The 12,147-nt window shown below is 54.9% G+C and overlaps 1 protein-coding gene across 1 annotated transcript; it reads left to right on the top strand.

Annotated features, from left to right (window-relative positions):
- Window positions 1–12,147, top strand: CPN1 (carboxypeptidase N subunit 1). Its single transcript, XM_074591162.1, has 9 exons — window positions 1–430; window positions 3,233–3,429; window positions 4,405–4,560; window positions 5,045–5,227; window positions 6,756–6,867; window positions 7,588–7,727; window positions 8,045–8,144; window positions 9,877–9,995; window positions 11,880–12,147. Exons 1-9 carry the CDS (start codon window positions 208–210, stop codon window positions 12,009–12,011), a joined length of 1,362 nt encoding a protein of 453 aa, XP_074447263.1. The 5' UTR covers window positions 1–207; the 3' UTR covers window positions 12,012–12,147.

A 12,147-nucleotide genomic window follows, 5' to 3' on the forward strand; every position in this document is an offset into this window, starting at 1 on the left:
GCGACGGCGGGCGGGCGGGCGGGCGGGGGGGAGCATTCCTGCGCCGCGGGGCCCCGGCGCCCCCCGCTCCCGCCGCCCCCCGCCCGCAGGTGCAAGGGGCTGGCACTCGGCAACTGGAAAGAGCTGGTTGGAGTTTGCACTTTAAGCTCCCGGCAGGGAGGGAGCCGGGGGCTGGGAGCCGGTGCGGGCGCCCGGCGGCGCGGAAGGATGGCTGGGTGGCTGCGGTCCCTCCTGGGAGCCCTGCTCCTGCTGGAGGTGGCGGCCGCCCTCAGCTTTCTCCACCATCGCTACGAGGAGATGGTGCAGGCCCTGTTCCACGTCCAGAGCCAGTGCCCCTACGTCACCCGCATCTACAGCATCGGCCGCAGCGTCGAGGGCCGACACCTCTACGTGCTGGAGTTCAGCGACTACCCCGGCATCCATGAGCCCCGTAAGTATGGAGGGGGATGGGGACACCAGTTCGTAGAGGATGGGCTTCGTCGCTGGGCTCTCTGCCACGCAGCACCCCTGGGGCGTGGGGTGGGTGAGGGTACCTCTCTTTCGAGGTAGGACTCCCAGCGATGCCTGGGTGTCAGGCAGTGCCGGCTCCGGCAGGGACCCCGCAGCCAGCCCCAGGGACACGCACTCAAAACCCGCCTGCATGCACCGTGCTTGCATGGGCTGCATCGTGGCCCCGGCGCGTACTTTGGACGGAGCTCTGATTTTTCAGCGCAGGCTGATGTGAGAACCCAGGCGAGTCCATCCCCACCTGCCCTGCCACCCTCTCCCTGACCAAAACACAGCGCTGTGCAGGCAGGGAGAGGCTGAGCCCACCCTCCACCCTTTGCTGCTGGATAGTGGGCAGGAGGGAAGAGTTCAGCCTTTCTACCTCCAGACCCCAAAGCAAGGGGGACAGCAAGCAAGGGACCCCAGCAGAGCAGGCGCTGGGCTCCCACAGCCCTGCTGGCCCCATGGGCTGTGCAGCCCCTGTGACAGGAGGGTCTCAGGGATCTCTACCTGTTGCCACGTGGCCCTGCGGAGCCTTGGCAGCAGTGGCCCCTCAGCTGCTGCCTGTGCAGCATGGAGAGGCCGCCAAGCCAGACGTTGCTGGCAGCCAGGTGTCCCTGGGGGGCTGAGGGGACCAGCCGTCTCTCCGGGCTGGGGGTGTGCACGCAGAGCTCCTTTGCTTCCCCGCCTTGTGCCCCTGGGCTGCAGATGGGGACAGGGCTCTGCCTACTTTTTCCAGGATCTTTTTGCCTTTTCAAATCCTGGCTTGCTCGATGGTGTTGTTAAACGCAGGGGCTGACAAGTCCAGGCAGCCTAGAACTGCTGGCAGCACTGCAGGGGTGAGCAGAACCCCTACGTGCAGCGTCCCACCCCAGAAAAGCAGCCCCCCCAAACTCCACTGTACCCACTGCTCCCCTCCTGCAGCCCAGAGCATCGCCTTCAGGGGTGCTGGGAGGCAGGATTCCCACCCCTGATCTCCTCCGTGCCAGCCCCATTTGGTACAGGGAAACCTGTACAGGGAATCCTGCATGGCGCTGAGGCACCCCCACAGCTTGATTCAAAGCAAGGAGTGAGCAAAGGGCACTGGCAATGCACCAGTGGATTTTATACCTGCAGAACTCCCAAGAGAGCTGCTGGAAGGGGCACAGGAGGTGACCGAGATCTCCCCTGCCAGAGGCGGCAGCAGGGACCTGTGTCCCTGCTTGTAGCATGGGCCACTCTCAGGCTGGCACTTCCAGCACGTAGCATGAGGACTTTGGGAATCTGTGGACTCCCTTGAAGGCCACAGAAAGTAACTCTAAAAAGTAAGCCTAGAGCTAATGGGCTTACGTGCAGTAATTAGGGCTTGTGTGGCCACGTGGATAATGTTTAGGGGTCTGCATATTGAAAAAGGCTGACAAGTCCTGCTGCAGACTCAAACAAAGCAGAGAAGGAGAATCCCTCCTGAGGCCTTATTTTGTTAAATAATGGCTGCACATATCCCCAGGACATTTTTATAGTTTTTATAAACTAATTAAATCAGTTCTCATGTCTCCTGAAATCTAACCAGGTCAATACACATTGCCCACCTCTGGTGTCCTGTGGCAGTGGGGCCACACGCTGGCACTGTGAGTCTGCCCACTGCTGGTGGCTGGAAACCTCACGGTGCAATGGGACTCTCAAGCTCTAGCGAGCCGACGACGTTTTTCATGACACCCTGTTTTTCCCTGACCTCTTCATGTGAAAGCCGGCCTCCCTTTTTAACCCAATTCCCCATGTATCTCTTATCCTACCCGTGCGGACTCCAGCCTGCAATGGGACATTTTTATTTTTCCAGAAGTAACTACTTTAAAAGCCCGTCTGGGAAAGTGTAACCCATCCCTCACGTGTGCTGCCTCTCCTTCATCAAAGCAGTGAGTCCTGCTCCAGGCACTGTCTGCCTGCAGTCTCTAAATCTGTATCTTGAGACCTCATTTTAGAAAAGTCAGTGGCAAGAGATGTTTTTGCTCATAGCGAAGATGCCCAAGGGACAATTTGATCCGTATTCAACTCAGCCACTGAGGGTTTCTCTAGGCTCTTGTCTCTGTCCCTTGAGGGTGAGGAAGCCCCTAAACCTTTTCCTTGGTGGCAGATGAAGGGGAGAGAAAGGAAAAACTGCTCATGCCTCCCATCAGCACGGGAGTCAGGGCTGAAGGCAGCAGCCAGAGGCGACTGTACCCTTCCAGTGAAAGAGCACGGCTCACCCCAAGCCAGGGATTGATTTTATCCTGCAGAGCAGTGAAAAACTCCTTAAAGCATGCAGAGCCAGGAATGTGCCACACTGGTGAGAGGCACTGAGAGCAAACTGTGAAGGGCGGAGGTGGGAGAAAGGACCTGTCCTCTCCACTGCCACCCACCGCAGAGCTGGGAGGCCCCGCCATCCCAAGGCTTGGAGGGGCAGCAATCCTGCTGGTGCTCCCTGGTCCCTCTGTGCTGCCTCTTCCCAGCCTGAGACCAAACCGCCTGGAAATGCATCCTCTTGTTCTCTCAGAAGGCAAGCAGCAACCTGGTGGAGAGCCTGAGCTGCTCCTACGGATGCTGTGGCAAAACGGAGGGGAGCCCATATGATAACTGAGCCACCCATCCTTGCTGAGATTTGCATTTTCCAAGGGAAGTGGCCATTTCACACCATTTATTGGGGGTCCTTTGCGCTCCCTGCAGTAGGAATTGGCTCTTCCCCCCTGTCCCAGCCCTGGCTGATGGTCTCACTCTCTGCTGCTCTCTCCAGTGGAGCCGGAGTTCAAGTATGTCGGGAACATGCATGGCAACGAGGTGCTGGGCCGTGAGCTGCTGCTGCAGCTCTCTGAGTTCCTGTGTGAGGAGTACCGCCGGGGCAACGAGAGGATCACCCGCCTCATCCACGACACACGCATCCACATCATGCCTTCCATGAACCCCGACGGGTACGAAGTGGCTGCCAAGCAGGTACCAGGCAGCGATCGCCTCCTCCAGCCGGGTAGGGGCAGAAAGCCCTTCAAATCCCTGCGGGATCCCCTTCACTGCGCCTATGGAGAGGGGTCATCCTTCCTCTCCATGCCCTGCCAAACCCGGCCCCCTCAGCTGGCATCGTTGCTCCTCATCTCCTGTGCCAAGGTGGCCCTGGCAGGTGATGGAGAAGGCTTTCTACACATGTCTTGCCCTCCTCAGAAGTTATTTGTCACAGGAGGGTCACTGCAAACCCCCTGCCCCAGGCTGTGGAAGAGACAGCTGAACACCACTGCCATGAGCAGACAGGGACAAGAGGGATGGGGCAGGGGGAAGCCCTCTAGTCCTCCCCCAAAACCTCACCCGTTCCTTTGTACCACTAGACCTCAGGGAGATCATCGAATCATAGAATGTGTTGGGTTGGAAGGGACCTTTAAAGGTCATCTAGTCCAACCCCCCTGCAGTAAGCAGGGACATCTTCAACTAGATCAGATTGCTCAGAGCCTCATCAAGCCTGGCCTTGAATGTCTCCAGGGATGGGGCCTCCACCACCTCTCTGGGCAACCTGTTCCAGTGTCTCACCACCTCATTGTAGAGAACTTCATCCTAATGGCTAATCTAAACCTACCCTGCTCTAGTTTAAAACCATTGCCCCTCGTCCTATTGCTACATGTCCTTGCAAACAGCCCCTCCCCAGCTTTCTTGTAGGCTCCTTCAGGTACTGGAAGGATATTGTTCATGATATTTTATTCATAGCTCATTCAGTTGAGGCAAATTGTTTATTTGGCTTGTGCCTTTCTCTGTGACCCTGGAAAATGAAGATATTGTTATTGACTTTCCCTGTCAGTACCAATACAGTTTATTCTCCTGCCAGCAATAACACACGTGTTGCAACGGCCGGTCGCTGCTGCCCTGACACCCAGCCTGCCTGCACCCACCCTGTACTCACCCCCATGATGCACCTTTGCCCTGCAGGGCCCAGACAGCAACGGGTACTTGACGGGGAGGAACAACGCCAACGGAGTGGACTTGAACCGCAACTTCCCTGACCTCAACACGTTCATGTACTACAGCGGGGAAATCAGCGGGCCAAATCACCACATCCCACTGCCCGACAACTGGAAAAGCCAGGTACCGGTCTGGGGTGCTGCGAGGGCTGCATCATCCTCTTAGCGTGGCCCAGCACTCAAGCAAATGTACTGTCCTTTGGCTTGCATGGTGCTTGTCTCCTTCCCTGTGCTTCCTGCATGCAGAGAAACGATGTCACCCTGCCCTCTATCACAACTTGCACCTCCGCCAGGAGAGGTCGGCATCACAGCTGGCTTGGGGAGGAGGCTGCAATGCCAGGGCAGAAGAGGTGGCACATGCTAGCTGACGCCTGTGCCCCGGGTTTTGGGGCTGTGCTGGGAGAGCTGTGGCAGAGTATGTGCTGGAGGAGCCAGCTCTGCGCACTGGGGTGGGTGGTGGACAATGGAGGAAGCTGCAAGGGCTGAAGCAGGGGCATTACAGGGCAGGGTCTGACCTGAATGATCACACCACAGCCTGGCGTGGAGCAGCAGCCAGCCCAGAGGTGCCTGAGCTCTTCTCTCTGTCCCCATCCCTCTTCTCCTCACAGGTGGAACCGGAGACGTTGGCTGTGATCCAGTGGATCAGCAGCTACAACTTTGTGCTCTCGGCCAACCTGCACGGTGGAGCGGTGGTGGCAAATTACCCCTATGACAAGTCCCAGGATCAGCGGTTCCGAAGCCACCGGCGCACAGTTAACACACCTACCCCTGACGACAAGTTGTTTCAGAAGGTGAGCACAGCTTCAGCGGGCGAGGACATTCCCGCAGCCCTGGCAAGGTGCAGCGTGCGAGAGCTGGCCGGGAGTCCCTGGGTCACTGCCTCGTGCAGGAGCCGAGCCAAGAAACGTGTTGGAAATAACCATTAGCAGACTACGGTGTTCCTGCCAACCACCGGCTCGTGAGCCACGTCAGGGCAGTCCCATCGTGAGCCAGTCCCACCACACGGACAGGCCAATCTTAACCCTTGGGAGCCCCAGTACCCCAGCTACTTAACCCCATAACCCCAGTGTCACCAGTGTCTTCAGTACCACCCTGCTCTTCCAGAGCTGGAACCTGACCCCAGCTTTGCTGCACCATTGTGGCATGTGTATGGGGTTTTTTCCTAGAGAGGTGGCAGGGTCTGGCTGGGGGTCTGCTGAGAGCAGGATAAGGGAGGTGAGTGCCCATCAGGGGCTTGCAGATGGCAAAGAATAAGGAATACAATGAAAAGAGCACCAGGAGCATAGTCAGACATCAAGGAATATATCCGTATGTGCTGCTGATCCTGCTAGCACCAGCTGAAGCCTGTGGTTTTTCTCCATTGTTAAAATGCCCCAGAAAACAGTGCCTTCAGTCACTGCTTCCATCAGGAAATAGCCGGCACAAGAAAAAGCAAGTCTGCGTTAGAACAGTTAATGAGAAAAATAAGTCTGAGCTGGCGTTCAGCCTCCTCTGGAAGCAGAGGCCGTGCAGGGGCTTGCCAGGACCTGCTGGGATCAGGGCTGCGCTCGGACCCAGATGCAGAGAGGCTGCAGTCTGGGGCGTAGGCTAACGATACCCACATAGCCTCAGAAGTCAGAAATGTAGTGAAGTAACTGTTTTCCTCCTGACAGAAGGAGTTATTACACCAGCATCTGAACCATAATACAAGAGTATAGAGTTTGCATTAGAAAACGCAAACAATGGTCTCTCTTAAACTGTGTCTTACGCAAAGGACAGGCTTTGGATGCAGCGTCCCAATTTCTGCCTTGTCTTCATATCTAAAAATAAGCTATAATCTTAATAAGGGCAATAAACAATTGGTTGCCAGAAGCAGAAGTTACCCAAACTCTTTGCTAACACAAATTTCCCTGATATATGTGGTATTTGCATCAGGACTGATACTGGTTCCTTTTCCTTGCGTATCCGCTCCCCTTGTTAGTGGCATTTGCTGTGTGGGGACCGGCACCGATGGGGCTGAGTGCCCCTGCGTGGGCCCGCTGGCCCCCGCTCCCCCTCGTCTCAGCAGGAGCAGGGAAGGAGCCGCCTGTGCCATCAGCAAGCCCACGGCTTGCCAGATTTCTGCTCTTCCTCCTCCGCCTTCATCTGCCTACATTTCGTAGAGGTCCTGGCCACTTCGTGTTGTATTTCACGGCAGTAAAATGCAGGAGCTGTCTCCTGTCTGACTTCCCTCCCACGCTCCCCAGCAAAGCCTGTGGAAGAGGGGGATGTTTTGCCCAGAGCCGGGCAGGGTCCCCACGCTGGAGCGGTGGCCGATGGCTGCCCTCTCTCTCTCTCTAGCTGGCCAAGACCTACTCGTACGCCCACGGCTGGATGCACCGTGGCTGGAACTGTGGGGACTACTTCGCCGATGGCATCACGAATGGGGCATCCTGGTACTCGCTCAGCAAAGGTAAGGGCTGGGGAGGTGAGCACCACCCGCAGCAAGGGGTTGAGCTGAAGAGAGGTAAAGGGATAGAGGAGAAACCTCAGGACAGGATGGGCTGGGGAAGGGCCATGGCAATAGTGCTATTACTAGACACCATTCTGGTGTCTGCATCTCAGACTGGGAAATGGCTTGGGAAGACTGGAAGTGGCTTGAGAAAGAGCCACAGAAGTTAGCCGAGGTCTGCAGAGTCCTGCTGTGTGCTGCTGGGTGAAGAAGGCATTAATCTGTTAGTGAATTTAAAAATGCTATGGCATAACTCCATCAAGACCAAAAACTTTGACCAAAGGGAAGACATTTCTCATAGCTGCTGTCTCCTGAAAGATCTGATTTAAAAAGGCACAATGAAGAATCAGAAAATCAGCAAATTAGGCTAGAAAAAAGACTGGAGAGCAACTGGAAAGGCATATAATACAGCCCCTGCGGTACCAAGCCTTCCTGAGCTTCTGAAGGCAGAGTGGTGAATGATCCGGCTGAGTTGGGCAGCCACGAGGGGAGGGGATTGCATGGGGGGAGAAGGCTCTAGTCACACTGTCATGGAGGGAGGAGGCTGCACCTGCGGAGCAAGGAGGGAGAGCAAGATGGCTGTGGTAGAAGATCAGCACGGGCCAGGATGCCTGGGACACAGGAGTGGGGAGGGAAGGGGGCCTCACATTCCCCTGGCCATGGGCTCTTCTTCTCCTCCAGGCATGCAGGACTTCAATTACCTCTACACCAATTGCTTTGAAATCACCCTGGAGCTGAGCTGCAATAAGTTCCCCCCTGAGGAGGACCTGGAGCGGCAGTGGATGGCCAACCGGGAGGCCCTTGTTGCTTTCATTGAAGAGGTAAGGGGGCAGTCCTAAGACCTACACCCTTCTCCTGCAGGCCCCCATGGGCCCCAGCCCTGATGGTAGGGGACCAAGAGGACCTGGGAGCACGAGGGTGGAAAGGAGGCGGTCATGGAGCTTGCTGGGTGCTCTAGTTGGTAAGCTTTGGGAAGGCTGTTGTGTCCTAGACTGGCTCTGCTGGGGACAACCAGGAGATCCAAGGGTTTGGGAAAGGTGGGGTTGTTCCCAGAGTTCCACCCTCCTCCAGTGCTCAGCAATACCCTCTTGAGCCAAAGGAGGGCCGTTGATCCAGCAGTCTGTCTCCCTCCTGGCAGGTTCACCAGGGCATCAAAGGGATGGTGTCAGACGAGAACAACAACGGCATTGCAGGAGCCGTGATTTCTGTCCAGGGAATCAGCCATGACGTCACCTCGGGTGGGTTGCTGGTCCCCTTGCGTGCTGTCCCTTTTGGATACAGCCTCTCAGAGGCTGGCGGGGGTGTGGGAGGAGGTCAGCAGGCGAGGCTATAATATGTGCAGCCAGCATGGTTTGCTTCCAAAAAACACGAGCTGTGAGAAATGTGCCTGTGCATGCTGGACCAGGGAGGGCTTCAGAAAGCTTAGGAAAGAAAGAGGTGAGAACTGGAATGCAAACCTTATCGTGAAGGACTTCAGGAAGTCAGCTCCAATTTTAGCTGAGAGAAAGGAGAAAATGCATTTGCATAGAAACGAAGAGAAGATTGAGGGAATAATCTACTCAAGTATCTACACAGAGCTGAAAAAGTTGATAGCAAAGGACACGATGGCAGAACAAGATGAAAGGCTGAAAGTTCAAGCCAGACAAATTTAGACTGAGCATGAAGTGCCACTGCAGTTTATCCAAGTTGTGGTGGTTTCTCCTTTGCTGGCCGATTTTAACCTCCCTTTCATAAACACCCTTCTCCAACTGGACCAGCCATTACAGACTGGCTGCAGAAAATAGCTGATATTCCACCTCTCCAGAGGCTGGACTATGAAATCATCAAAATTCCTTTTGGCTCTAGGTCTGTGACTCAGTGACACTCTTAACGTTTGGCACTTGTTATGGCAACCTGCATAGGAAAGGGGAGTGTGCAAGAGATCACAGAGTCACGGAGCTGCTGACTGGAAGAGCCCTCTGGGATCTCCTGTCCAACCTCCTGCTGGGAGCAGGATTGTCCCCAACATTGGCTCTGATCAGCTGCCGCTCCCTCCAGCCAATTCTCTCTGACGCCCAAGGATGGAGATTTCAAAGCCTCTCTGCTGTGCTGTGCCAGGGCTGCACCACCTTCACGGTGAAGCTGTCCTCCCTGATCCACCCTGAAGCTCCCAAGCTGCCAGCTCTGGCTGCTGCCCCTCGTTGTATTGCCTGGCGCTGCTCAGAGGAGTTTGGCTCCATCACCATTGTAGCTGCCCTTGAAGTAGCTGCTGGCTGTGAGCAGACCCCCCTCCGCCTCCTCCCAGCCCGGCTGAGCTCGCCCGGCTGCCCCAGCTCTCACTGTGGGACCTGAGCTCTCCCGGTGGGTCAGGGGCTCTGGTTCTCTGACATCCCTCTTGACCTGGGGGCACCAAAACTGGGCACAGTATCCAAGTGCAGCCTCCCTGGGACTGAACAGAGAGAGAAAATTTTTCCCTTTGAGCTGCCAGCCAACCTCTCTGTTTTCCCTTGGAAGCCCCTGACTCACGTGTGTCTCACTCATACCAATTAGCCCCACTGAAGCCAAAGTGACACAGGCTGCCTGTAATGATTACTCAAATTCGCAATACCCATCCAGTTCCATAGATGGGAATATAATCAAATTGTCTAAGTAATCCATAATGTGCTGCTGCCTCTCTGTTGGCCATCCCCTGACCACACCAGTACAGCATCAAAGTGCTCCTGGGGCTTCCTTATCCAGGGAGAATCAGGTGGGGGAGCAGCTGAGCTGACGAGCGATGAAAACCCTGCTGATAACCCAAATGTGGCAAAATTGTATATATGCGAATCCAGCCTCACAGTAGCCAGCAGTTTTAGAAGCAAGGTCAAAAATTGCCTGGGTTTTGAAGGCTATGCATCCTTGAGGAAGTGTGCTCAGCAAGAGCTGCTGGAATAGCTTTTGCTCTGCTCTCTGTGCAACCTGAGTGCTTTCTCTTCCCATCATGTGTTCCAGGTGATATGGGGGATTATTTCCGGCTGCTGCTGCCTGGCACTTACACTGTCACAGCCTCTGCAGAGGGGTACCAGCCCCAGACAGTGACAACAACAGTGGGCCCAGCTGCACCTTCATTGGTGAGTCAGGCTGCATAGCCACAAGGGTGTCTCCAAATGTCTTCACCCCAGGAAGAAAGAAATGCAGTGGGGGATGTCTAGTGAGCAGTAGAGAAAGAAGATGGGATGTAGAGTGTTGCCAGTGGCTACAGGCTGTCTGCTTTGGGAGACACAGGGCTCCCTGCAGCTCACAGAGAGGAACAGGGTGAAGGCAATGCCATGTACGTATTGATTCCTTACTGGGCTGCTGTGCCAGCTCCTGTGTCCCTCTGCCTCTTGGCCGTGGGGAGGGCCCCTGGCTGTCTGGGGCTGCTGCTCTTTAGCTCTCCCTCCATCCTCCCCACTCTCCAGGATGTGATAATGTGGAGGCAGCGTCTGTTCCCTGGGGCTCCCTTTTCCCCCTGGCTCTGTGGGTTTCAGTGCTCTGCTGTCATCTCCACCCTGCCTGGAACCAAACACCTTGTGAAACTCACAGCAAGAGGCTGAGGTCTGCCCTTCTTTCTGCCGAGAGCACCCAAGACAGATGGGGACTGGGTTCCAACAAAGAAGAGCCAAGCACCTTTGGGAGATGAAGCAAAACCAGGTGGTCTTGACAGCACTGTGGCCCCTACAGTGCCCTTCCGCGGGCAGGCTGGACAACTAGAAATTGGTTGTAAAAACGGCAGGTGGTGATCTCTGTCCCTGCTGTTGCCTTGTGAACACAGTGGTACTGCAGATGCAGCCTCCTCTGAGGACTGGTAAGAGCCCCCCCAGCTGCAGCATCCTGGCACATCGTTTGCCTCACTGCATGTACGCTGGTCAGGCTCTGCTGTAAATACACTGCGGTGGCTCTCCCACCCTCCGTCCCTTCATCCCACCCTAGCCAGCCTCTGAAGTTCTTCCAGAGCTGCCCTTTTCTCAGGATTAGAAACCTTCTAATTTTCGTCCTAAATTTATTTATGGTCAGTTTATCCCTATTTGTTCTTTTGCCAATGCTGTGCTTTAAATAGCCCCTCTTCTTCTCTGGTATTTATTCACTGATGTATTTATAGAGAGTTGTCAAGCCCAGTCCCAGCCTTTGTTTTGCTAGGTTAAGCACCCAGCTCTTTGGCTTTCCTTCAAAATAGATTTTTCCTTTTACCGTGCTAGTGTAGAAGACCAATTTGTTCCCGGATGGTCTGATTTTTGCAGATCTCCCCTCACAGCAGCCCTCCTGTCCCCATTTCCCTCCGCCGCTGCGGCACCTCCCCTACCCACCGTTCACCCCATCCCTCCCCCGGGAAGCCCACACAGCCCCGTTCCAGTTTCACCTTTCTGTATGGCCTCCCCATTCCCCGTTTATCTGATGCTGTGTCCTACGTGCTCCTTGTCCTCTTCTCCCTCTCATAACTGCTTGCATGGCTGTAGTTGATGAAGGTTTCTTCCTTGGAATTCTTTTGCCTGCATCTGCTAGAAGCACTAGTTGCTGAAAGACTGATTAAGCAGGATTCAGCTAATGAGATGCAATTGAAAAAGGACTGTCTGTCCTGAAGTATTCTGTGTATTAAATATTAACAGAGATGCAAAGCAATGCTATTTCTCTATTCTCTGCTAAGAAAAGATGAAGAAAGAGCACAGCTCAGTCCCCTGCCTTTCACAGCTCATCTTCCAAACCATCCTAGGACATCGCATCGCCATAGGAGCAACTCTCTGCGTAAGATATGTAGCTGATTGTCAGTACAACATTTTCCACAGGGGAAAAAAAAAAAAAGTTTCCAGTTGGTTTAAGCACTGAGTTCCCATTGTCTCGTAACACTGGCTGAGGCCCCTTATTGCTTGTCTTGGCCCAAGAGTCAGCTTCGAAGGCTGGTGGCAGAGGCAGGTGCTGCAGACCCCTGAGCCAGCAGAGCACGCATATGGTGTTACATGGTTATTTTTGTTCTTCAGGTGCATTTCCAGCTCAAACAAGATGTGGTGAGGAAGCCCCCGGAGCGTAAAGCCTCAGGCACACGTGCGAACAACAAAGCCCTTCCGAAGAAGGTAGTGCCAAGAGCCACCCGCCGGGGGACCCAAAGATGAGGACAGCTGACTTGGCTGAGAGCTGGGGGAAGCCGTTTGTACGAGGCCTGGCTGATGACTCCAGCCAGTGAACTTTCCAACAGTCCAGCATGAAACTAGCCCAAAGTATTAGGTTATTAAACGAGGAAGTATTTAA

This window comes from Larus michahellis, chromosome 6 (genome assembly GCF_964199755.1).
Source record: "Larus michahellis chromosome 6, bLarMic1.1, whole genome shotgun sequence".
In the NCBI taxonomy this organism is placed as follows: domain Eukaryota; kingdom Metazoa; phylum Chordata; class Aves; order Charadriiformes; family Laridae; genus Larus; species Larus michahellis.

What these genes read in the sequence shown, in the direction of transcription:
- CPN1 (XM_074591162.1), top strand. Translation starts at nt 208, where the DNA reads ATGGCTGGGTGGCTGCGGTCCCTCCTGGGAGCCCTGCTCCTGCTGGAG. An exon ending in ACGAAGTGGCTGCCAAGCAG is followed by an intron (nt 3,430 to 4,404) that starts GTACCAGGCAGC and finishes TTTGCCCTGCAG; the next exon opens with GGCCCAGACAGCAACGGGTA. An exon ending in CTGGTACTCGCTCAGCAAAG is followed by an intron (nt 6,868 to 7,587) that starts GTAAGGGCTGGG and finishes CTTCTCCTCCAG; the next exon opens with GCATGCAGGACTTCAATTAC.